The sequence below is a fragment of the Mustelus asterias genome, chromosome 10 (genome assembly GCF_964213995.1).
Source record: "Mustelus asterias chromosome 10, sMusAst1.hap1.1, whole genome shotgun sequence".
Classification (NCBI taxonomy): Eukaryota; Metazoa; Chordata; class Chondrichthyes; order Carcharhiniformes; family Triakidae; genus Mustelus; species Mustelus asterias.
The window spans coordinates 60,773,328-60,799,999 of record NC_135810.1 but is presented as its reverse complement, the minus strand read 5'-3'; the positions used below and the strand labels follow the sequence as shown (position 1 = coordinate 60,799,999).

General features: G+C 45.7%; 1 protein-coding gene across 1 annotated transcript in view; it reads left to right on the top strand.

Annotated features, from left to right (window-relative positions):
• LOC144499627 (ferroxidase HEPHL1-like) overlaps positions 1-26,672 on the top strand; it is a 128,884-nt gene that overhangs the window by 45,484 nt on the left and 56,728 nt on the right. Inside the window, exons 3-9 of the mRNA XM_078221799.1 lie at positions 5,788-6,000; positions 6,654-6,833; positions 7,090-7,344; positions 15,320-15,488; positions 18,053-18,192; positions 18,279-18,410; positions 19,941-20,152. Of these exons, the coding sequence (XP_078077925.1) occupies positions 5,788-6,000; positions 6,654-6,833; positions 7,090-7,344; positions 15,320-15,488; positions 18,053-18,192; positions 18,279-18,410; positions 19,941-20,152 (1,301 nt within the window). The remainder of the gene's footprint in view (positions 1-5,787; positions 6,001-6,653; positions 6,834-7,089; positions 7,345-15,319; positions 15,489-18,052; positions 18,193-18,278; positions 18,411-19,940; positions 20,153-26,672) is intronic.

The following is a 26,672-nucleotide window of genomic DNA, read 5'->3' as shown; positions in this document are numbered from 1 at the left end:
TCGCCACTTCCACATACTTCTGGCTATTCAGCTCTGGCAGGCACATCATCCAAACAGATTGCTCAGCAACAGCTCCAAGGAAAACAAGGTCGAGGCACAAGGGTGACTAGTTCCATTTAGGATATATTATTGGAGCTGTTGTCGGGATAAGGTTGTTACAGAAAGTTTTTTTGTCTTTTATTTCAGCATTTTGGCCAAGGTGACACTGTGACAGAGAGAGGAAAGGTGGGGAATTCTGGAGCAATGAGAATGAGATTTTAGGTGAACTGGGGTCACAAATAATCCATTGAGAGTGAATTGGTCTCAACGCCTCCCCCCCTTCCTCTTTCTCTCTTCATCCTCTACTTCTTCCATGCTGCAGACATCCGAAAAGGACTAACAAGATAAAAGCTTCACTACACCAAAGCTGGCAATGGAGGGGTGCCAAATATCGGTAGCAGCCATCAAGGGAACTGAAATTTAAGCAAAGATTTCAGAGGAAACAATATTGAAAAGACTACATCCTCAGAGAGAAAGAGGAGAGAAAGAAGAAGGGGGTAGGCGTTGAGATCAATTCACTCTCAATGGATTATCTGTGACCCCAGTTCACCAAAAATCTCATTCTCATTGCTCCAGAATTTCCACCTTCCATCTCGCTGCCACAGTGTCATCTCTGCTTCCTCTCCTGTCCTCCTGGCAAATTGTCCACAGAAGGCCTGGTGATCAGTGTGAGATTGTGGAGCTTTGAGTTGTTGAATGTGTTGGATCCTGTATGACATCAGGAATTGGCCTAGTTGTTTAGACAATGATCCTTGCTCAAGAGTTACTTTCAATGAATGCTTAATTGTCTGAACGTTTTCTGGATCGGATGTGTTGGATTCTGTTCTCCTTTAGATAATTTATGGATTTTTGCAAAATGAACTGTGGCCCATTATCACTAACAAGTTCTGTAGGGTAACCAAATCTTGCAAAGATCTCACCCAGTCTTTCCATTGTTCTCTCCGAGCATGTAATCTTTTCAATCTTGTTTCCTCGGAAATCTTTGTTTAAATTTTGGTTCTTTCGATGACAGCTACCGATATTTGGCACCCCTCCATTGCCAGCTTTGGTGTAGTGAAGCTTTCATCTTGCTAATCCTTTTTGGATGTCTGCAGCACAGAGTGACTATTTTTCTATTTTCTTTATTTCTCCAGAGGTCTGCCAGTGTACTACTTACCTCTGTGTCACCAGGTTTTATTGGGTAATTTTAAAAATGGAGGCTTGCAAATCACTAAGGTACAAATAAGCAAACAGTGGAAAAGTGTTTACTCTACAGCTGTTAGGATAGACTGCCATTTTGCCTGCGCAAACGGCCAATGACGTCATCAATATGTCACGTGATCGGACTCTTAAAGTGACCTTGTCCCATCTAGGAACAGGCGTGAATACACAGCAATCTTCACAGGCAACACCATCTTCACTGTGCTCTCTGACCATACATCTGGTGCACAGCTCTGTCAGCTCTGGCACCTGCTCCTTGGTGAAATGTAACTGTCTTGAGACGAAGCTCCTAGATGAGGTGGATGCAGAAAATGTGCTCCCTGAAGAGTGTGGATGAGTAGAGTGTTCTGCCGAAAGCCCTCCTCCTCCCTCTGCCCTGTCAGCGGATGTATTCAAATAGACCCTTGCTCCTGCTGATTCCAATTTCCCTTTCCTGTACAGGAGATTATAATGTTTCTGGGAGTTCTCATTAATTTTATCTGAACAATCAGTGATCGTCTCTGTTAAGAACCTCTTTGTTGTGCACAGAAATCCCAGTGTACAGATAAAATGGGAACTGGTAGTTCATCTGCACCACTTGCTATTTTCACCAGATAGGTGTGAGGAACTGTGCTTACACATCAGACAGCTTGAATATTTCCACTGAAAATAATATTTGAATTTAAAAAACACAAATACGGACCTTGTCCGTGGCTGGGATTCTCCGGTATCACTGCAGTGAATGGAGTTTTGGCTGAGCGCCAAATTCTCCACTCTCACTGGCAACGGTAGCGGGAATGGACGAGATCGGAGAATTCCACCCACAGGAATAAAGTAGATTAAAAATAGCAGTGAATGCAGACAAATAAGGACACATCCAAACTCTGTCTTTAAAGATCTAACTCGAACAAGGGCCGAATGGCCTCCTTCTGCACTGTTGGAATTCTATGGTTCGAACTGTGAACAGATTCCCTGACATTGGTTTCTCTGAGATGTACATCCCATATCACATGTTGCCAAGTCCCGACCATATATCCCATCTGCTCATCGCAGCATTCTCCTTACCCAAATCCTGAAATAAAAGCCCATAAAAAACATTCTGTGACAACTTTATCTAGGGTGGCATGGTAGCACAGTGGTTAGCACTGCTGTTTCCAGGGACCTGGGTTCGATTCCCGGCTTGGGTCACTCTCTGTATGGAGTTTGCACATTCTCCTCGTGCCTGCGTGGGTTTCCTCTGGGTGCTCCGGTTTCCTCCCACAGTCCAAAGATGTGTGGGTTAGGTTGATTGGTCATGCTAAAAAATTGCCCCTTAGTGTCCTGAGATGCGTAGGTTAGAGGGAATAGCGGGTAAATATGTAGGGATATGGGGGTAGGGCCCGGGTGGGATTGTGGTCGGTGCAGACTCGATGGGCCAAATGGCCTCTTTCTGCACTGTAGGGTTTCTATGATTCTAGTCACACTCAATAGTACACACAAAGCACAAAACTGAAATATTCATCCTCGTGCATCCCCTTCCTGTCTGAGTACCATGCTCCCTCAGTGACTACAGCATGGCTAACAGAAGACTGCTGACTGCAGATGGTCCTGCAGGTTGTCCTTGTGTAACTCTGGGCCAGCGTATTCGGCTTTGGACTGTACCATCTCAGCATGGCAGCAGCGGTCTGGGCAAGCTGGCAAACAGGTAACAGCAAGGGCTTTGTTAGAGTGGCAGTGGTGGGAACACAAATGCAGTTAGCTTGAGAAAGAGCAGCAGGCTGAAGCTCCATGGAGCTACTGCCACTCCCTGGGGCAACCTCTCATCAATCCTAATAATCTCCTGCAGATTGCTGGGCTGCTGTGAGAACTGGCAACTCTTGTGGAGCACTGAGCACAGCCATGATGCTGGGCTTGCAGAACAACAAGCATGGCCACCATCAACACAGTCTGAGCTTCCAGTAGGGCACTGAGATGTTAGGTGGTTTCAGCCTGTGCTGCTGTGGAAGCTGAGACATTGCTCACCAGATTCTGCAATTTGGCATCATGGCTGGGTCTGTTTGAGCTGTCAGGGAGCTGCCACCCCTTACTGGAGAGAATGGGCTCCAATCTCCATGCTGAGTTGGTGTCAGACTCTTCCATGCTCCTTGACAGTGGACTCTCTTGCACCAAGCATTTCAATGTCCATGCTGATCAGTGTCCTCCTGTATGCCCATCGAAGTCTACATCTGAGTCCTCTGCAGCAGGACTTGCCTGCGACCTCACCTTGCGATGAGCTGATACTTAATCAGTCCTTTCCTCCTGACCTGGCTGCAGGTCTGGTGAATATCCACCTGCAGATTCTGACCCTTCACCCGGTGCAGTATCTGAGCCGGGGACTGCTCCTTTATCAGATTTCTGGTGTAGCTCTTACCCTTCTGCTGAGTTGCTGTACTGGTAGCGGACAGTTCCTGGGTATCTGAAAGCATAACTGCAGAAGCCGAAGGTTTGAGGGAAGGGAACCTATGGTCACGTCATTTGCAGCTTGAACTTCATGCCAGAAAGCAGGATGAGGTGGGATTTGAAGAGGGGCATAGGGGAGGAATATCCCGTCATCCTGAATGCTCTGGGCAATGCTGGATGTGCTGATCTCAGTAACAGGTGGCCCCGTGATGTGGAGCACCATCTCCTCCAGAGAGGTTAGTCAATGTAGGTGTGCCTTTCCCACATCTGTTCCCTGCTGCCCCCAGCGGTTATTGTCTCATAAGGGAGAGGGAGGAATGTCAGTGAATGTGTCACGTATTTGGTTGATGTGCCTGCAATAGCAGAATAGCTGGAGGTATGTGGCAGCTGGAGAAGGCGGCTGTAATGCTGACTGCTTTGGCACCATGTGGCTGAATGAGTAGGCTACCTGATTGCTGATGAGGGAGTGAGTATATAGAGTGAGATGCTAGTGGAGCGGTGAGTAGGAGCCATCATGTGGAGATGCATTCACTGACCTTGTCCAGTCGCACTGCCAGGTCCTCAGTGCCACCCCTTCAAATTTGCCTCATTACTTACTCTCTCCCATTCCTTTCTCAGAGTGCTCTGTCCTCTTCCAGTTTATGGCATTTTTTTCTCCTTTCCATCTCTTGGGCTAAAGCCTCCCGCGTCTCATCTGAAAACCTGTGAATCCCCCCTCTTGCCTATTAGTTGTACTTTTTCTTCTGGCCATGTTCTCCAGAGACAGTCTGCTGCAGCTCCCCTTTAAGTGGTGCAGGCTGCCTTTAAGAGGCTCTGCATTGCTCTAGCCACACACACTGCTGGATCCCCTGTTGAGTCGGTGACGAGTCGGGGTGTTCCATGCTCGGCTGCTTGCTGTAATCATTTAGATGAGGAGTCAGCAGGAAGTTTGCTTGTGGTCTTGAGTCAAAAGGACAAGGGCACATTATTGGCCAGAAAAGGGCTTGAATCAGTGTTTTCCCTTGCATGTTTGTAACTTCTAGAACTGTCCTGGTTGCCCTTAATCATTCACAGTTAGATCTGCACTATTAACATTTCTCAGAATGGGACATCAGTCAGCAAAGTGGAACTCAGTTTTAGTCTTTCCAATTAGACTTAGAATTGTTCCAAATGATCACACTTGCTAGTTCATGTTCATAAGCATGAGATAATTATAGTTTATTGCAAACATTCCAGTTCGGCTGGATGTTTCCTCATGGTGCCGATTTGAGTCCAGCCTGAATTTGGAGGAATGTTTCAACTACAACACCAAGAAAATTGCCAGAAAAGTGTGCTACAAATTGCAGAGACCATTCCCCATTCCTTGCTGAGAAATGATTGGTTTTCTTCTTTACCGGTTGGGTGGTGAGGGCATTTTTCATTTGTTCCTTCCTTCTTCCAACACATTTCCCACCTGATGCCATTCTTGCTTTGTTTGCTCCAGAAGGATGTGGAGGCTTTGGAGAGGGTACAGAAAAGATTTACCAGGATGTTGCCTGGTATGGAGGGCATTAGCTATGAGGAGAGGTTGGAGAAACTTGGTTTGTTCTCACTGGGGCGACGGAGGTTGAGGGGTGACCTGATAGAAGTCTACAAGATTATGAGAGGCATGGACAAGAGTGGATAGCCAGAAGCTTTTTCCCAGGGTGGAAGAGTCAATTACTAGGGGGAATAGGTTTAAGGTGCAAGAGGCAAGGTTTAAAGGAGATGTACGAGGCAGATTTTTTACACAGAGAGTAGTGGGCGCCTGGAACTCGTTGCTGGGGGAGGTAGTGGAAGTGGATACGGTATTGACTTTTAAGGGGCGCCTTGACAAGTACATGAATAGGATGGGAATAGAGGGATATGGTCTCTGGAAGGGTAGGGTGTTTTAGTTAAGTCGGGCAGCATGGTTGATGCAGGCTTGGAGGGCCGAAGGGCCTGTTCCTGTGCTGTAATTTTCTTTGTTCTTTGTTCTTTAGTGATTGAACTCGACTGCTTCCCATGACATTTCTAATTTCATGAAACGGCCTCAAAATTCTGCGGTTTCCCAGTGACCTGTTCATGGAAGTAAACTTGCTTTTATATGTTAACTTTTCGATGAACTCCCGGAGAGATTTCGACACACACATTACAAGGTTCTCTTTCTTGCAGGTGCTTTTTATCCTGATCGTACATCAGGCAAACACAAGAATGATGACGCTGTTCCACCAGGGGGAAGCCACACGTTCACGTGGATAGTAAAGAAAGAATATGCACCTACAGATGCTGACGCCGCTTGTTTAACCTGGATTTACCATTCCCATGTTGATGCTCCAAGGGATATTTCTTCAGGTTTGATTGGAGCACTGTTAACATGTAAGAAAGGTACAGTACACCCCTGTTTGCTGAACCCACTGTGCTTCTTAAATTCTAGGTCTCAAAACATGAAATGAGTTCACCAGATTTACAAATTTTTACCTTCAATAACACCTCTTTTTCTTTGAGGTTAGATTCAGATAGGTCTTAGAGATGCCTGGTGTTCAAAATAGAACAATTCACAGATTAGGGTTACAGAACAATGATTAAAGGAACTAGATTTCCCTCACTCAGTTTGATCTGCAGGCGACTCCTGAAATACTTAGGCTGGAATTCATGCGCCCTGTGACCACTTCCAGTGAGAGTGGAGAATTTGGAGATCAGCCAAATCTCTGTTCACTGCAGCGGGATCGGAGAATCCCAGCTGCGGGTGAGGTCAGAGAATCCGGTCCTTACTCTCATTAAATCGCTGTTGTACCGAAGAAGAGTCATGTCAGACTCAAAACGTTAATTCTGTTTCTCCCAACCACAGACGCTGTCAGACCTGCTGAGTTTTTGCAGCACTTTCTGTGAGTGGATTGTGAATATGTAAATTGACAGATGGGCAGAATTTGATATTCTGAATCTAAATGGAGGCAGACCTATAATTTTAATGATGCAAATGTACACTACACATCTCCTAACATCAGACTAAGTTCCTCATTTTGCTTTAATGTTTACAGGAATTCTGGATGAGGTCACAGTGAAACGTAAAGATGTTGACCAGGACTTTGTGCTGATGTTCAGTGTGGTGGATGAGAATCTGAGTTGGTATTTAGATGATAATATAAATACATACTGCACTCTGCCATCTTCAGTTGACAAAGATGACGAAGCTTTCCAGGAAAGCAACAAAATGCATTGTGGGTATTTTAACCTGACTTTCTGCTCAAGGCTTATCTTGTAACAATTTTATATTCTAATCTTTGGCACCTCAGCTAAAGTGCTTAATAATCTGATTCCACGCATTCCAAAATCATGGCACAAACTTGGATTTTGAATGACTGAACAAGCAGTAAGGAAACAAATCTGTAAACTCAGAAATACTTTTCTCGTGTTTAAGGTTTAACATGTTTCTTTTCAAGACCTCATCTGAAACTTTCTGTTTCAACTCCTTAGCTATCAATGGCTTTCTTTTTGGGAATTTACCCGGGCTGAACATGTGCAACGGCCAGTCTATTTCCTGGCACTTGTTTTCAATTGGAAATGAAGTTGATATTCATTCAGCCTATTTTCATGGCCAGACTCTCATTAACAAAGGTCATAAAGTGGACGTCGTTAGTCTTTTCCCAGCTACCTTTGTCACAGTGGAGATGGTTTCCAGGAATGTTGGAAAATGGTTGTTAAGCTGCCAAGTGAATGACCATATTAAAGGTGAGAGCTGACTTTCTGACTTTAACTGGATTGATTTTACATTTTATTTGCTAGGAAAGTGAACAAAGATTTATGGTTGCGAATTTTTTTAAAAATTATGTATTGATCGTTATTTACCTTAGTAACACGACGTTTTTAGATACCAGTAACCAAGCAAATGTGAGATGGTTCCTTTTAGTTCTGCTGCTAGATCTTGGTCTGGATTTTAACTCCACTGTCCAGCTGGGACGCAATGGGTTTGCTGAGGCATTGGGAACTGGGACATCGGGATTCCCCATTGAAGTTATCACTGATCTGCCCCATGCCTAGAAGCCAGTCTGACTGACAGGCTTGGCTTTCAACCAACAAAAAATAAGTCATGGAGGCCGAGTGACAAATAGGTTCACACCGGAGTGGGTGAGACGATCTTGGGAGGTGTGGGGGGAAAAGGAGGAGTGTGGTCATTGTAGGGTGGGATAGGCTCCTGAGAGGGGAAAGAGGGCTCAATCTGGGGAACTTTTTTTTTAGTATTTCACAGGATGTGGCCATCGCTGACCGGAGAGCATTTATTGCTGAAGAACTGCAGTACCTCTGGTTTAGGTACACCCCCAGTGCTACTGGGGAGGGAGTTCAGGGAGTTTAACCATAAGATATGGTAGCAGAATTAAACCTTATGGCCCATTGAGTCTGCTCCACCATTCAGTCATGGCTGATCAGTTTCTCAACCCCATTCATATAATCATAGAATCCTACAGTGCAGAAGGAGGCCATTTGGCCCATCGCGACTACACCGACCACAATCCCACCCAGGCCCTATCCCCCATAACCCCATGCATTTACCCTAGCTTGTCCCCCTGACACTAAGGGGCAATTTAGCATGGCCAATCCACCTAACCTGCACATCTTTGGACTGTCCATTCTCCTGCTTTTTCGCCAAACCCTTGATCCCTTTACCAATCAAGAACCTATCTATCTTTGTCTTAAATATACTCAATGACCTGGCTTCCACAGCCCTCAGTGGCAATGAAAAGCATAGATTCACCACCCTCTGGCTGAAGAAATTCCTCCTCATCTCATTCTTAAAGGGTCGTCCCTTTATTCTGAGGCTATGCCCTCGGATCCTAGACTCTTCTACTAATGGAAACATTTTCCCCACGTCCAGGCCTATCCAGGCCTTTCATCATTCTGTAGGTTTCAATGAGATCCCCCTTCATCTTTCTAAACTCCATCGAGTACAGATCCAGAGTCCTCAGAAGATCCTCATATGTCACGCTTTGGAGGCCTGGAATGGCAGATGTAGATCAGAGGGCCAGGGCGAGGTCAAAAGCAGAGGCAATTGAATGATTGTGGGATGGGCAGATAAGAAGCTGGAAGAGGATTGGATTCCTTACAAGAGGATTGGGGTGGCCTGGGGAGTTGATTGGAGGTGTTGTGAAGAAGGTCGGAGTGGGATTGCTGCCTGATCATGGGGTTACCCAAACAGGCACTCTGAATCCAGGGGGTAGGGATAAAGACATTCGCCTGGATCGGTCACCCCCTGCCTGGGTGGAGCTGATCAGTTCCCTTAAACTCAGCCGTAAGGTCCCCCACTGAAATATTAAAATGCAGTGGAGGGGCACTCTTGACCAGAATCCACAACCTCATCAGCCTTGTCTGGAAGGAAGAGGGCATGCCAGGAGATCTCAGAGACACCTTAATTGTCCCCATCTTCAAGAAAGGGAACAGTTCCAAATGCCAAAATTACAGAGGGATTTTCCTACTCTCCATCATGGGAAAGGTCATTGTGAGAATCCTGCTCAACCGCCTCCTCCCAGTGGCTGAAAAGATCCTCCCTGAGTCTCAGTGTGGCCTCTCCCATCAAGAAGCACAATGGACATATCTTCAGCATGCAACAAATCTAGGAAAAATGCAGGGAGCAGCATTGACCTCTGAACAAAGAACAAAGAACAGTACAGCACAGGAAACAGGCCCTTCGGCCCTCCAAGCCTGTGCCGCTCCTTGGTCCAACTAGACCAATCATTTGTATCCTTCCATTCCCAGACTGCTCATGTGACTATCCAGGTAAGTCTTAAACGATGTCAGCGTGCCTGCCTCCACCACCCTACTTGGCAGCGCATTCCAGGCCCCCACCACCCTCTGTGTAAAAAACATCCCTCTAATATCTGAGTTATACTTCGCCCCTCTCACCTTGAGCCCGTGACCCCTCGTGAACGTCACTTCTGATCTGGGAAAAAGCTTCCCACCGTTCACCCTATCTATCCCCTTCATAATCTTGTACACCTCTATTAGATCTCCCCTCATTCTCCGTCTTTCCAGGGAGAACAACCCCAGTTTACCCAATCTCTCCTCATAGCTAAGACCCTCCATACCACGCAACATCCTGGTAAACCTTCTCTGCACTCTCTCTAACGCCTCCACGTCCTTCTGGTAGTGCGGCGACCAGAACTGGACGCAGTACTCCAAATGTGGCCTAACCAGCGTTCTATACAGCTGCATCATCAGACTCCAGCTTTTATACTCTATACCCCGTCCTATAAAGGCAAGCATACCATATGCCTTCTTCACCACCTTCTCCACCTGTGTTGCCACCTTCAAGGATTTGTGGACTTGCACACTTAGGTCCCTCTGTGTTTCTATACTCCTGATGACTCTGCCATTTATTGTATAACTCCTCCCTACATTATTTCTTCCAAAATGCATCACTTCGCATTTATCCGGATTAAACTCCATCTACCACCTCTCTGCCCAATTTTCCAGCCTATCTATATCGTGCTGTATTGCCCGACAATGCTCTTCGCTATCCGCAAGTCCAGCCATCTTCGTGTCATCCGCAAACTTGCTGATTACACCAGTTACACCTTCTTCCAAATCATTTATATATAATCACAAATAGCAGAGGTCCCAGTACAGAGCCCTGCGGAACACCACTGGTCACAGACCTCCAGCCGGAAAAAGACCCTTCGACCACTACCCTCTGTCTCCTATGGCCAAGATGTGGAGATGCCGGCGTTGGACTGGGGTAAACACAGTAAGACGTTTAACAACACCAGGTTAAAGTCCAACAGGTTTATTTGGTAGCAAAAGCCACACAAGCTTTCGGAGCTGCAAGCCCCTTCTTCAGGTGAGTGGGAATTCTGTTCACAAACAGAGCATATAAAGACACAAACTCAATTTACATGAATAATGATTGGAATGCGAATACTTACAACTAATCAAGTCTTTAAGAAACAAAACAATGTGAGTGGAGAGAGCATCAAGACAGGCTAAAAAGATGTGTATTGTCTCCAGACAAGACAGCCAGTGAAACTCTGTGGGGGTTACAAATAGTGTGCCATTAACCCAATATCCCGGTTGAGGCCGTCCTCGTGTGTGCGGAACTTGGCTATCAGTTTCTGCTCAGCGACTCTGCGCCGTCGTGTGTCGCGAAGGCCGCCTTGGAGAACACTTATCCGAATATCAGAGGCCGAATGCCCGTGACCGCTGAAGTGCTCCCCAACAGGAAGAGAACAGTCTTGCCTGGTGATTGTCGAGCGGTGTTCATTCATCCGTTGTCGCAGCGTCTGCATAGTTTCCCCAATGTACCATGCCTCGGGACATCCTTTCTTGCAGCGTATCAGGTAGACAACGTTGGTCGAGTTGCAAGAGTAGGTACCGTGTACCTGGTGGATGGTGTTCTCACGTGAGATGATGGCATCTGTGCCATCACGTGCCGGATCATCGACACAGATGCCATCATCTCACGTGAGAACACCATCCACCAGGTACACGGTACCTACTCTTGCAACTCGGCCAACGTTGTCTACCTGATACGCTGCAGGAAAGGATGTCCCGAGGCATGGTACATTGGGGAAACTATGCAGACGCTGCGACAACGGATGAATGAACATCGCTCGACAATCACCAGGCAAGACTGTTCTCTTCCTGTGGGGGAGCACTTCAGCGGTCACGGGCATTCGGCCTCTGATATTCGGGTAAGCGTTCTCCAAGGCGGCCTTCGCGACACACGACGGCGCAGAGTCGCTGAGCAGAAACTGATAGCCAAGTTCCACACACACGAGGACGGCCTCAACCGGGATATTGGGTTCATGGCACACTATTTGTAACCCCCACAGAGTTTCACTGGCTGTCTTGTCTGGAGATAATACACATCTTTTTAGCCTGTCTTGATGCTCTCTCCACTCACATTGTTTTGTTTCTTAAAGACTTGATTAGTTGTAAGTATTCGCATTCCAACCATTATTCATCTAAATTGAGTTTGTGTCTTTATATGCTCTGTTTGTGAACAGAATTCCCACTCACCTGAAGAAGGGGCTTGCAGCTCCGAAAGCTTGTGTGGCTTTTGCTACCAAATAAACCTGTTGGACTTTAACCTGGTGTTGTTAAACTTCTTCCTATGGCCAAGCCAGTTCTCCACCCATCTAGCCACTTCTCCTTGTATCCCATGAGCCTTAACCTTCTTAACCAACCTGCCATGTGGGACTTTGTCAAATGCCTTACTGAAATCCATATAGACGACATCCACGGCCCTTCCTTCATCAACCGTTTTTGTCACATGGCCTTCTTCGATCTCACAAAGGCCTTCGACTCTGTCAACCGTGAGAGACTGTGGAACATCCTCCTCAAATTCCCCTGCCCGCAGAAATTCGTCACCATTCTCCTCCTGCTCCATGATAACATGCAAGCCATGATCTTCACCAGCGGAACAACCACAGACCCAGTACATGTGCAAACTGGGCTCAAACAGGGCTGCATCATCACACCAATGCCCTTCTCCATCTTCCTCGCAGCATCACTCCACCCCATCACCCTGAAGTTCCCCGCTGGAGTGGAGCTACCCTACCGGACAAGTGGGAAACAGTTCAATCTCCAACACCACCAAGAACCAAGACCACCTCAACTTCTGTCATCGAGCTACAATGCGTAGATGATGCCTGTGTTTGTGCACACTCAGAGGCCGCGCTACAAACCATCGTCGACGCATTCACATTCATATGAGAGAATGGGCCTTAGACTCAACAAAGGTTCTCTACCAGACCGCTCCTTCCACACAAAATTGCCATCCAACCATCAAGATCCACGGTGAGCCCCTGGACAACATGGATCATTTCTCATACCTCGGGAGCCTCCCCAGCGCATGCAGGCATCGGCGATGAAATATAACATCGACTTCAATGCCCAGTGCAGTCTTCAGACACCTGAGGAACAGAGTGTTCAAAGACCAAGACCTCAAATCCAGCACCAAGCACATGGTCTACAGAACAGCCATGGTCGCCGCTCTCCTGTATGCATCAGAAACATGGACAATGTACAGTAGAGACCTCAAATCCCTGGAGAGATATCACCAATGTTGCCTCCACAAAACCCTGCAAATCCACTGGCAGGATAGATGTACCAATGTGAGTGACCTCTCCCAGGCCGATATCCCCAGTATTGAGGCACTGGTCATGCTCGACCAGTTGTGAAGGGTGGGCCACATTGCCCGACACAAGATTCCTGAAACAAGTGCTTTACCCAAGCTCCACAATGGCAAGCGATCACTAGGAAGGCATAGGAAGCGCTACACAGACACTCTGAAAGCCTCCCTAAATAAATGCAACAACCCCATCGACACAAGGGAATCACTTACCTAAGAATGCACAAAATGGAGAAGAAGCATCTGTGAAGGCGTCAATCACCTCGAGAGACACCAGGTGGAGCACACAGAAGCCAAGCATAAATAGCAGAAACTGCGTGCAGAATCCAGAACGTCCCACCCACCCACCTCATCAAACACCACCCACCAAACCTGCAGCTGAGTCTGCGGCTCCAGGATTGGACTATTCAGCCACTGCAGAACTCCCAAAGTGGAGGCAATTCATCCTGGATCTTGAGAGACTATCGAAGAAAAAGAAGAAGAAGCTGATAGTTTCCCTTAAACTCAGGAAAACTGATAATCCATAGTTAAATTCAAAGAAGGTAAATAATGGTGGGGTCCACAGCCTCATTTAAGATACCAACTCACCGCCTTAGAGCAGGTAGGTTACCCACTCACTGAGTGACCTCTGTTAAAACTGGAAATGAGCAAGGGTGGGTTGGGATTCTGATTGCTTGGATTTTAACATCTCTCCCCATCCCCTACCCAACCCAAACCTCTCAGTTTCATGGCTAAAACTCCCCCCCACTTACCTTACTATCTTAGCGGCAGAATTGTAGGTCATCCTCTGCTGCAGGGATAGTGGAGTTAGATCCAGCTGTGTAAACAACAGGAGCAATCCCAGAGATTCCCGCATCCCCTGGAATCTGATCTGGTGTGAAATAAGCTTTAAACCATGTAGACCTTGTCTTCATGTGACAATGTCAAATATGGAAAAGTGAGCTGTTTTTCATCTCTCCTTGAAGTGATTCCTTGTGGAAGATATTGCATATAGAGTATGATTAAAGATATCACCATGATACTTCATTGAATAAAAATATTGGGGCGGCATGGTGGCACAGTGGTTAGCACTGCTGCCTCACAGTGCCAGGGACCTGGGTTCAGTTCCTGGCTTGGGTCACTGTCTGCGTGGTGTTTGCTCGTTCGCCCCATGTCTGCATGGGTTTCCTCCGGGTGCTCCGGTTTCCTCCCACAGTTCAAAGATGTGCGAGTTAGGTTGATTGGCCATGCTAAATTGTCCCTTAATGTCAGAGGGATTAGCAGGGTAAATGTGTGGGGTTACGGGGATAGGACCTGGATGGGATTGTTGTTGGTGCAGACTCGATGGGCCGAATGGCCTCCTTCTGCACTGTAGGGATTCTGTGATTCTGTCAATAGCAGCTTGCTGAAAACTGATGATTTGGCTAAAGAGGTGCTCTGACAATTGTATGCAAACAAGGAGCAAAAGCAGATCCTGGAATTGTAATTTAAAAACAGAAAATGATGGAAATACTCAGAAGGTCAGGCAGAATCTGTGGGGAGATAAACAGAGTTCACAGACAGAATTTTCCCTGCAGGCTTCAGAAGTCTGACATTGTGGTCAAAGGGGCCAGAATCCCACAATGTGTTGCGAACTGTCGTCTGGCTGTGACTTAGAAATTAGAAGCAGGAGTAGGCCATTCGGCCCTTCGAGCCTGCTCTGCCATTCATTATAATCATGGCTGATCTTCAAATTCAATATCCTGATTCCCCCCTTCTCCCTTTAGCCCCGAGAGCTATATCTAATTTCTTCTTGAAATGAGACAACATTTGGCCTCAACTACATTCTGTGGTAGCAAATTTCGCACATTCACCACCCTCTGGATGAAGAAATTTCTTCTCACCTCAACTTGATCAATTAATTACCAAAGGCCAGGCTTGCTGTTCAACTGAAAAAACAAATGTCTGTCTTTTGAGCTAAGTGAGAATTATAGCACCTTCATTTTGAGGCACTTTCTCTTCAACGTTTTTAACTAATAAAATCATCCTTAGCAGCTAGGCCACCATTGAGGAGGGAGTGGGCCTCTGTGGGCAGCTGCAGCTAAAATTAGGCAAGCCAGGGGTTTGGGCCTTAAAGCCTGCCTGGAGTGTTGGGTCCTGCTCCCTAATTTGTCACCATGGAAACCGCTTCCAGGTAACTAGGCTGTCTTAGTCGGTCTCTAGCGCAACCTGCCTCTAGCCTGCCGTGAAAGTTGGGAGAACAAAATTTTCAGTTTATCCCGGCATAATGAAATAGATCTCTTGCCTCCGGCAAACTAAGTGCCCCTGCCTGCCACAATTGCGGAAAACTCCACCCATACTAACATAGTTCAGCGAGTGGGGGTGTGTGGGGGGGAGGGGGCAGCGGCAGTGCCCCCACTACCACATAAAATTCCAGTCTTTGTTTCTCTCTCTGCACATACTGCCTGATCTGTTGAGTATTTCTAGCATTTTCTGGTTTTATAACACCAAGAGGCAGCTTTCCGAGGAGACAAAGTTTACCTATTTCATTTCCCTGAATTGTGGTGCAGTTTTTTAATCTTTAAGATTTGCATTCCCTATAGTCTTATCTTATTTGTTTTCTAGCTGGCATGCAGGCATTGTTTAATGTGGAGGCATGTGGGCACAATTCTTTAGAAACTACACTTACTGGTAAAGAGAGAAAGTATTACATTGCAGCTGAAATGGAGTGGTGGAAATATGGTCCCACAGACAAGAACTTATTTAACGGTCAACCACTTGATTCAGAAGGAAGGTAATTTTTAAATTCCTCCATCCGTAACCTCTAATACTGATTAAAAATCTGTGTGCAATATTGAACCCTATGGACGTATCACTTCAGAAGTGGATAGAAGCTACTGACCTTAACACCATGAATGGCCATAATTGATTGGCAGTTTTATGAGCAGGTAAGAGGGCACTATATTTCAAAGAGAATGTTGAATGGCTTTTCTTGGTTCCTGTCTCAGACATGGGTTCCTCTGTGGTTCATGTCTCCTCTCAGGTGCCACGAACCAGGTCTACTAATAGAACGTGCCCGGCGTCATCAGAATTGCAGGGGATGGGTTTGAAATGCCTGTCCCACCATGGAGCTCAGTAAGAAGTTTAACAACACCAGGTTAAAGTCCAACAGGTTTATTGGAGCTGGCAGGGGTGGGAGTGCTGTTTGCAGACTGGTTACCTGTACCCAATCCTGCACTTGCCAAAATTGTAGGAAATGGGGATAGGGCTGGGAATCCCCGAAACACAGGTTTTAAAGGCTGCCATTGGCCTAACTCCACAAAAATCCAGGCTCGAGACTTTGTATCCAGTGGCAAAATTAAAGGTGGTCAATGCAAGACAGACACAAAAAAATCAGATAGAAAATTCACATGAAACCTCTTTACCCGGCGAGTAGTGAGAATGGGAAACTTGCTACCTCAGGGCACAGTTAAAGCAAATAGCAGAGATGCATTTAACAGGAAGCTGGATGAGCATATGAGAGGGAAGGGAATAGAGGGTTTTGCTGATAGGGATGGAGGAGGAAGGCTGGGAGGAGACTTGAGTTGAGCATTAACACTGGCATGGGCTGGTTGAGTCGAATGCCCTGTTTCTATATCTGCTATCATACCAATTCTATGTAATCCTTTTGTTACCAGTAACCAACAATAACTGTTGCAGTTTGAATTCATTTTCTTTCAGTTGAAGGTTTTGTTGCAACTTGGATGCAAATATTGTAAGAATAAATGGTATTTCTTTTTGTAAGTAATTTTGCTTCGATTTGGAAACAGAAGTATCCCTTTACTAGTTTGTTCCGGTTTTGTCAAGCCAGGGTGAACTAGGTCCATGTGTAAAGGGAAAAATGTGCCTTATTTATACTGTACCTTCTAGTTAAAAAATAACTTATTTTACCGGGTATTGGAGTTTACAATAAATTTAATCACTTTGTCACTCATTTAACCTCCCAATAAAAGATTCTGCACATTTTCATGAAAAGTTTAAAGTTTATTTTTTAGTGTCACAAGTAGGCTTACATTAACACTGCAATGAAGTTACTGTGAAAATCCCCTAGTCACCATACTCTGGTGCCTTGATTGACAGCTTCCTGGATTTTTGACAGCATGCCCCCTGGCTTCCACCTCTGCATTTCCCTTGCTCTGGGAAGCTCAGCCTGCAGCTGTTAAATCCAAGTGGTTGTTAAAAGCTGAGGCGTGCAGCCGTACTCAGGTATTGTATTTAAATCCATCCAGAGCCCTGGGAAACTCGTGCAGCAGCAGTGAATTTGAACCTGCGTGAATCTGATTTAGTCCTGGAAATGAAGTGTCCCGCCTCTCCTCGGTGGGACATTCGGAAGCCCTGGGCTGGATTTTTCAGCCCCTTTCCAGACATGTTTTCAGTGGGGATGCATGTAAAATACGACGTTTGGCAAGCTCATCACCTTCCAAACCCACTCCTGAGCCGGTGACACCAATATTGGCAGCCCACCCACCATTAATAAATAAATAATCAAGGCTCAGTTGGGCTTGTTAGCAAGCCAATTGACCCAGAAATACGCTGACAATGCCATAATATGGTTGTCATTAAACATCACTGTTTAAAAGGCAGGCAAGAAGGGGGTACATCCTTTGTGGAGGTATCTGTTGTGCATGATGGGCAACCCCAAGATTTTACTCCCACCAGGCCTCTGTAAGCAGCCCCCCCCCCCCGTCTGATTAGCTGCCCGATCCCTCCCCACCCAAAAAGGCCCGACCCCCTGGCTCGCACATCCATCTTTTTTCTGGGCCTATTTGCTGTCTCAGCTGAGTCCGTTACTGAGTTCTGGCGCTGGTGGGGTTACTGGAGCTGTCAGATTAGCTGGCTTAAGAGTGGGACTTTCACCCATTGTGGGGTGGTCATCCCACTATCACTCTGTGTAGTCCTCCTGCAATGTCTTATGGCTGTGGGGCAGCCTTCTTTCAGATGTCAGCTGCCAGCCTATCTTCCTTTAGGTGTGGGGGAGGGTGGGAAGGGGTTGGGGGGGGGGGGGTGGGGGGAGAGGGTGGGGGGATGCTGGAAAATCCAGCTCATGATATCTGCCTCTGTGAAGAAATGTAGGTGGCTGCATGGTGGGTTGGTGACCACTCTATAATAAACTACTTCACACATCTTTTTCCAACCTTCCCCTGCCGTTCGGGTGTTAATATTGAATACAAAGTGAAAGGCCCATTTATACAGCTCAGCAAGCATTCCCACCATTCTAAAAATACCCAGCATATTGTTATAAGAGGAAAATGTACTCTTTAAAATGATATCTTCAGGCTCTTGGCTACGAAAGCAATGTCTACTTTTAATTGCTTACAGTGATTCTGAGATTTTCTTCAAGAGAAGCAGTAACCGAATAGGGGGAGAATACTGGAAAGTTCGTTACATTGAATATATTGACGAAACCTTTAGCACCAGGAAAAATCGATCACAAGTGGAGGAACATCTTGGAATACTTGGTATTGTATATGATTTGTTTTTTGGAACTTTGTTTATTTTGCTTGAAAGCAAGCATAATGACTATCCTTATCCCTGATTTTATAAGGCCCAGTGATCAAAGCTGAAGTTGGAGACACCATTTTTGTTACATTTATGAATAATGCAAACCGTGCCTACAGCATTCAGCCTCATGGTGTCCATTTTACCAAGGAGTTTGATGGAACAAAATATGTTGACGGTATGTTTGTTTCACTGTCTATTTTATTTATGCACTTTATTTATAACTATTGCACACCAGATTGAAGTTCACAAAATGATTATTTGGAATAATTGGGATCTATCCTTTTTTTCAAATCTCCCTTCATCTCCATTTGAAATTGAGACTGCCAGCTGAAAATGATAAGGGGCAATTTTTGTCACCTTAAGTGTCCTAATGGCGGATCTTGCAGAATGATCAAAGAGATCAGGAAACCGAACAGAGATCTATTCCACTAGATTCCAGCTCATTCAGCCTATCTTGCAGAAATATCTGGGATAGGCATCTAAAGCTCACACTCCAAGCTGGTGGGAATTTCATTAGCCTCAACTAAAGGAGACAGGGAAGGGTGCTGGGCTATTTTCTGCTCCAAGGAATTGCTAGCACTGAGTGTCAAGCACACCCATGAAAACATGACAGAGTGAAGGCCTCGGGTGAACCAGCAGGAAGGATGGTCCACAGACTTTCAGGGTAACTGCATTAGGCCTCTTAAATGCATTTAGGTTTTCATAAGCCCTTGTGCAAGACTTTATTTGACCTGTAAATTAGGCACTGCACCATTGAATTTCTAGACCAAAGTCGTCTTTGCCTGTGTAAACACAGAGAATAGGTTATAAAGATGAATAGCATTGTGATTCCACAGCAGGACTGATAATTTTTAAAAATGGATGGATTTCCCAGCAACCGACAGATATTACCAAAGGACCAGATTTTGTGTTTTCAGACTTCTACTGTAGCAAACAGGCTAAAATCAACATAGACTGAATATTACTTAACAATTTGGCAGCTAATACACCAAACAAGAGAAAAGGTATTTCTGCATTAACTTATCAGCAAAATCAAGATCTGTTTTAAATTCCTTATACTGTGCACCACATTTCTAACAGACTTGCAGCATTGCAGGAACAGTAACTCCCGGCTGTCCAGCAGGCTCACTACTTCATCCACGTTAGGACAAAACTTCCAGTGTCCTAATTTAGACCAGCTTTTCCAGATCTGATTTTCATCAGTGACTCCCTTTTCCTTAAATCCCCAAGAACCTTGTCTGTGACTGTTCAGTTTTCTTCCTCTTGAGCAGAAAACAAACTCTCACCAATAACCTGCTTCTACACAGTACCTCCTGTCTCTCAAAAGCAGCTGTCCTTTTTTTGCGAGATGCTGTGAAAATGTCACTTGTAATTCCAATAGATTTCCTGGGCCTGTCTCTGAGTGGTGATAGTCATCATGATTATCCGTCCCCTTTTCAAAATCTTCTGTTCCACCTTAAATGGTAAATTTTAAAACCCAACTATCTTATAAAGTATAGTGTTCATGATAAGAAGAACTGCAGCTTTATACAACACATAGCTTTTTTTAAAGGCAGCCTCTTTGAGAATGCACTAACAGCCAGGCAGATTATTACCAATAACTTCATAAGAAAGTCATTGATTCAGGTTGCAAAGAAACATTTTAAAATAGTTCTGTAAAAGATCATTATTTCTTTTTGATACTTTTAAAATTGAAATTTTTAAGGTTTTGAGAAAAATGGTTCCCACGTAGAGCCTGGTACATCTTTCATGTACAAATGGACGGTACCAGAACATGTTGGACCTACAGTGAATGATCCACCCTGCCTGACTTGGATGTACTATTCAGCCACCAATCCAGTTGAGGATACCAATTCTGGCCTTGTTGGACCACTGATCATTTGTAGACAGGATACGTTAAATCAAGATGGTTCACAGGTACGTTGCATAGGAATTCTACTTTAACCCTTTGTAATTAAACATATCTATTACTTCCATTATGTTTGTTGTTACAACTTTATTATTTTCATGTCCTAAGATACTGAACAGTCAGGGAATTGGGGAAAACTCTCTACTGGTTGGACTCATCCCTGGCACAAGGGAAAATGGTTGTAGTTGTTGGAGGCCATTCATCTCAGTTCCAGTACATCACAGCAGGGTAGTGTCCTGGGCCCAACCACCTTCAGCTGCTTCATCAATGACCTTCCTTCCATCACAAGGTCAGAAGTAGATTGTCTTATGAGGAAAGGTTAAACAGTTAGGCTTGTATCCATTGGAGTTTAGAAGAGTAAGAGGTGACTTGACAGTGTGGAGATGGAGGGGATGTTTTCTCTTGTGGGGGAATCTAGAACTGTTTAAGAATAAGAGATCACCCATTTAAAACAGAGATGAGGTGACAGTTTTTCTCTGAGGGTTGTGGGTCTTTGAAACACTCTTCCTGAAAAGGTGGCGGAAGCAGATTCTTTGAATCTTTTTAAGGCAGAGGTGGATAGATTCTTGGAAGTAGGCAGGATGCAGATTTGAGTTTACTATTAGATCAGTCGTGACCTTATTAAATGGTGGAGCAGGCTTGAGGGGCTGAATGGCCTATTCCTGCTCCTTGTTTGTTTGCTCCTAACATCCCGTTTGCTGATGATTGCACAATGTTCAGCACTGTTCGCAACTCCTGAGATACTGAAGTAGTCCATGTCTAATTGCAACAAGACTTGGACAATATCCAGGCTTGGGCTGACAAGTGGCAAGTAACTTCTGTGCCACAAAGTGCCAGGCAATGACCATCTCTAACAAGAGAGAATCTAACCATCTTCCCTTGACATTCAATCGCATGACCATCACTAAGTCTCCCACCAACAACATTTTGGGGTTACCATTGACCAGAAAATGAACTGGACCAGCCATATAAATTCTGTGGCTTAAAGAGCAGGTCAAAGACAGGGAATCCTGCAATAAGTAACTCACCTCCAAAGCTTGTACACCATCTACAATGCACAAGTCAGGAATGTGATGGAATACTCTCCATTTGCCTGGATGAGTGCAATTCTGACAACACTGAAGAAGTTTGAAGGATACGGATGAAACAGCCCACTTGATTAACATCCAATCCACCTTCTTCATCATTCACTCCCATCATCACTGACACACAGTGGCAACAGTGTGTACCATGAACAAGATGTACTGAAACAACATGACAAAGCTCTATCGTTTGCACCTTTCAAACATGCAGCCCCGATTTCCTAGAAGGGGAAGAGCAGCAGATAATGGAAACTCCACAACCCACACACAGGCTATGCATCATTCTGACTTAAAACTATAGTGTGCCTTAATGACTATCGGCCGGTGGCTCTGACACCCATCATTATGAAGTGCTTCAAAGAACAAAGAACAAAGAACAATACAGCACAGGAACAGGCCCTTCGGCCCTCCAAGCCCGCGCCGCTCCCCGGTCCAGGATTGAATCCTGAATCCAGGATCCCCGCCCAATTTTCCAGCCTATCTACATACCAATATCCTATCCACCGAGCTGTCCCTCACAGCTACGATGCTTTGTTCATTACAACCTATTAACTTACCCCCACCCCCCCATTCCAGACCATGTGATCTCCAGGGAGAGGCGAAAACCCAGGGTGAAAAACCCCAGGGCCAATATGGGGAAAAAAAAATCTGGGAAATTCCTCTCCGACCCCCTGAGGCGATCGAAACGAGTCCAGGAGATCACAATGGCCCCGATCGGAAAATGCTTCCCAACCCTAGTCATTTCCACTTCCACGAACACCATATGAATTCCCTGCCCCCGAGACAGGTTCCCAACTATCCGCAGTCTCACTCTGTACTGGCACCAGCAAGATGATTGTAGAATGAAGCCTTGAAACGAGAAACCAGGAACAATTAGCCCGCGCCGCTCCCTGGTCCAAACTAGACCACTCTTTTGTATCCCTCCATTCCCACTCCGTTCATATAGCTGTCTAGATAAGTCTTAAACGTTCCCAGTGTGTCCGCCTCCACCACCTTGCCCGGCAACACATTCCAGGCCCCCACGACCCTCTGTGTGAAATATGTCCTTCTGATATCTGTGTTAAACCTCCCCCCCTTCACCTTGAACCTATGACCCCTCGTGAACGTCACCACCGACCCGGGGAAAAGCTTCCCACCGTTCACCCTATCTATGCCTTTCATAATTTTATACACCTCTATTAAGTCTCCCCTCATCCTCCGTCTTTCCAAGGAGAACAATCCCAGTTTCCCCAATCTCTCCTCATAACCAAGCCCCTCCATACCAGGCAACATCCTGGTAAACCTCCTCTGTACTCTCTCCAAAGCCTCCACGTCCTTCTGGTAGTGTGGCGACCAGAACTGGACGCAGTATTCCAAATGCGGCCGAACCAACGTTCTATACATCTGCAACATCAGACCCCAACTTTTATACTCTATGCCCCGTCCTATAAAGGCAAGCATGCCATATGCCTTCTTCACCACCTTCTCCACCTGTGACGTCACCTTCAAAGATCTGTGGACTTGCACACCCAGGTCCCTCTGCGTCTCTACACCCTTTATGGTTCTTCCATTTATCGTGTAGCTCCTCCCTACATTATTCCCACCAAAATGCATCACTTCGCATTTATCAGGATTGAACTCCATCTGCCATTTCCTTGCCCAAATTTCCAGCCTATCTATATCCTTCTGTAGCCTCTGACAATGTTCCTCACTATCTGCAAGTCCTGCCAGTTTTGTGTCGTCCGCAAACTTACTGATCACCCCAGTTACTCCTTCTTCCAGATCATTTATATAAATCACAAACAGCAGAGGTCCCAATACAGAGCCCTGCGGAACACCACTAGTCACAGGCCTCCAGCCGGAAAAAGACCCTTCCACTACCACCCTCTGTCTTCTATGACCAAGCCAGTTCTCCACCCATCTAGCCACCTCCCCCTTTATCCCATGGGATCCAACCTTTTTCACTAGCCTACCATGAGGGACTTTGTCAAATGCTTTACTAAAATCCATATAGACAACATCCACGGCCCTTCCTTCGTCAACCATTTTGGTCACTTCTTCAAAAAACGCCACCAGGTTCGTGAGGCATGACCTCCCCCTCACAAAACCATGTTGACTATCGTTAATGAGTTTATTCCTTTCTAAATGCGCATATATCCTATCTTTAAGAATCTTCTCCAACAACTTCCCCACCACGGACGTCAAGCTCACCGGCCTATAATTACCCGGGTTATCCTTCCTACCCTTCTTAAATAACGGGACCACATTGGCTATCCTCCAATCCTCTGGGACCTCACCTGTGTCCAGTGACGAGACAAAGATTTGCGTCAGAGGCCCAACGATTTCACCTCTCGTCTCCCTGAGCAGCCTTGGATAGATTCCATCAGGCCATGGGGATTTGTCAGTCTTTATATTCTCTTCAAAAGGTTAGTCATGACACGAATCAATTCCAGCCTCCCGGACTACCTGGATCCACTACAGTTTGCCTACCGCCGCAACAGGTCCACCGCAGACGCCATTTCCCTGGCCCTGCACTCAACACTGTAACAGCTAGATAACAAGGACACCTATATCAGACTCCGATTTATTGACTGTAGCTCAGTCTTTAACACTATTATTCCCACGAAGCTCATCTCCAAACTCCGTGGCCTGAACCTCGGCACTTCCCTCTGCGACTGGATCCTGAACTTCCGAACTCACAGACCACAATCAGTAAGGATAGGCAACAACACCTCTTCCATGATCATTCTTGTAAGGGGAAGTTTCTCGCTTCCTACCAGCATAAAAGACAAGCAGGCATGAGTACAGTACAAAAAGGCAACACAAACTTTATTCTCTGTTTAAAATAACAAAAACCGCAGGCCTGGGGAGAGACAGCTGCTCGTCAACTGCTCTGCCTGGCCATTGTGCGCTTTACAATTTATAGGGTTTTGAACTTCGCGCCAAACATATGGTGATAGGCTCATCATTTACTCCCAGTTACATGATCAGTGCCTGCTAATAACACAAAGCAGTGGCACAATAGCAAGATATTAAAAAGTAATTGTAGATAGGTGGAATTGATCTGTGGCTGATGATGATGTGAACCCATTTCCCTGGGCTGATCTCTTTCTGGAGGGTTACCTTTGTGTTTTGAGCTTCTTGCATAATCTAATCAGTTGAGCTATTGTCTATGTTTTCCCTGCTTGGAGTCTAAAGTGATTAGGCTGTCTGAAGTGATTAAGGGGTGCCCATGAGTCATTGCATTGCTGTGAGCTGCTGACAATATTTTAAAATAAATTTGATATACACGCATAAAAATGTCCATGATATTAAGCATAAAAGTCGTCTTAAGCATAAAGGTCGCCCCCTTCAATCCTCAACACCGGTGCCCCATAAGGCTGTGTTCTCAGCTCCCTACTATGCTCCTTATACACCCATGACTGTGCGGCCAAATTCCCCTTCAATTTGATTTTCAAGTTTGCTGACGACATCACCGTATTGAGTCGGATCTCAAACAATGACGAGACAGAGTACAGGAATAAGATAGAGAATCTGGTGAACTGGTGCAGCAACAATAATCTCTCCCTGAATGTCAACAAAACGAAGGAGATTGTCATCGACTCCAGGAAGCATAAAGGAGAACATGCCCCTGTCTACATCAATGGGGACGAAGTAGAAAGGGTCGAGAGCTTCACGTTTTTAGGTGTCCAGATCACCAACAACCTGTTCTGGCCCCCCCATGCTGGCACTATAGTTAAGAAAGCCCACCAACACCTCTACTTTCTCAGAAGATTATGGAAATTTGGCATGTCAGCTACGACTTTACCAACTTCTACAGATGCACCATAGAAAGCATTCTTTCTGGTTGTATCACAGCTTGGTGTGGCTCCTGCTCTGCCCAAGACCGCAAGGAACTACAAAAGATCGTGAATGTAGCCCAATCCATCACGCAAACCAGCCTCCCATCTATTGACTCTGTCTACACTTCCCGCTGCCTTGGCAAAGCAGCCAGCATAATTAAGGACCCCACTCACCCTGGACATTCTCTCTTCCACCTTCTTCCGTCAGGAAAAACATACAAAAGTCTGAGGTCACGTACCAACAGATTCAAGAACAGCTTCTTCCCTACTGCCGTCAGACTTTTGAATGGACGCACCTTGCATTAAGTTGATCTTTCTCTACACCCTAGCTATGATTGTAACACTACATTCTGCACTCTCTCATTTCCTTCTCTATGAACGGTATGTTTTGGTTGTATAGCACGCAAGGAACAATACTTTACGCTGTATGTTAATACATATGACAATAATAAATCAAATCAAATATATCACCATTCGTTGTCTGTCACTGGGTCAAACTCCTGGAACACTCTCCCTAACAGCAGTGTGGGTCTACGTAATCTAGGTGGACTGCAACGGTTCAAGAAGGCAGCTCACCACCACCTCAAGAGCAAATAGGTATAAGCAACAAGTGCTGGATCAGCCAACAATGCTCACATCCCATTAAAGAATATTTTAAAATAATCACCAAAGTTTACATATAAACATTTATTGTGATTGTACTGCGGGGAGAATTCTCCAGTCCCCCGGCAACGCTCTCTCTTCCGTGGGTTTCCCAGCGGCGTGGGGTAACGTCATTGGGAAATCCCATTGACAGCAGTGGGACCAGAGAATCCCGGTGCCAGCAAACAGCACGCTGTCTCCTGCCACCGGGAAACACGTGGTTCGGAGGCCGGAGAACTCCCCCAAATTTCATTCTGGACTAATATTAGGCAAGTGTTAAATAGTTTATTTTAAATAAGTTCATTTCTACAGGATATATTAGTGGAAGGTTGTGTTAGCTGCTGCCACACTGGAACAGTTGTACATGCCCACTCTGTCAGCCAGCGCAAGCGCCCTTTCTCCCACCTCTAACTTCATTGTCGTGCACCCATCATCTGCTGCTTCCTCATCGCCCTGCTCAGGGCTTCCCTCCCGGCCGCTTGCCACTCAGATTGCCGCCCTTCTCCTGATCCCTCGCCACCTCTCTCTCCACCTCTCGCCTCTCCATCGGCTGCCCCTTGTCCTTTCCTTTGCCCAAATCCCCCCACCATGGTCTCTATCCCACTCCTGAACTTTTCCTGAGCCCTCTGTGCAATTGGGAGTGAAATTTAAAATAAAACTTGCTGCTGTGCAGGTTTCCCAGCGTTTGGGAAACCTAACAGAAAAAAAGGAAATAAAGATTGCCAGCTGGACAAGGTAAGTGCATTTAAGACAGTCTTTATAGACCAACAGGAGCAGAAATGCTCCCTTGATGCATGACTTGTAGTATCATCCTGTGGGTTAGATTCTGAATAAATTGTCATCTCCACACAGTAGACTGGAAGGAGAAATAAAATAAATATATTGTTGGTTTTGAGTGTTGTTAATGTTTTACAATATGGTAATTGTCCCTTTAAGGACAACACAGCACATGAGGTCAGCTGGTTTGAGGGACCAGTTGGGAC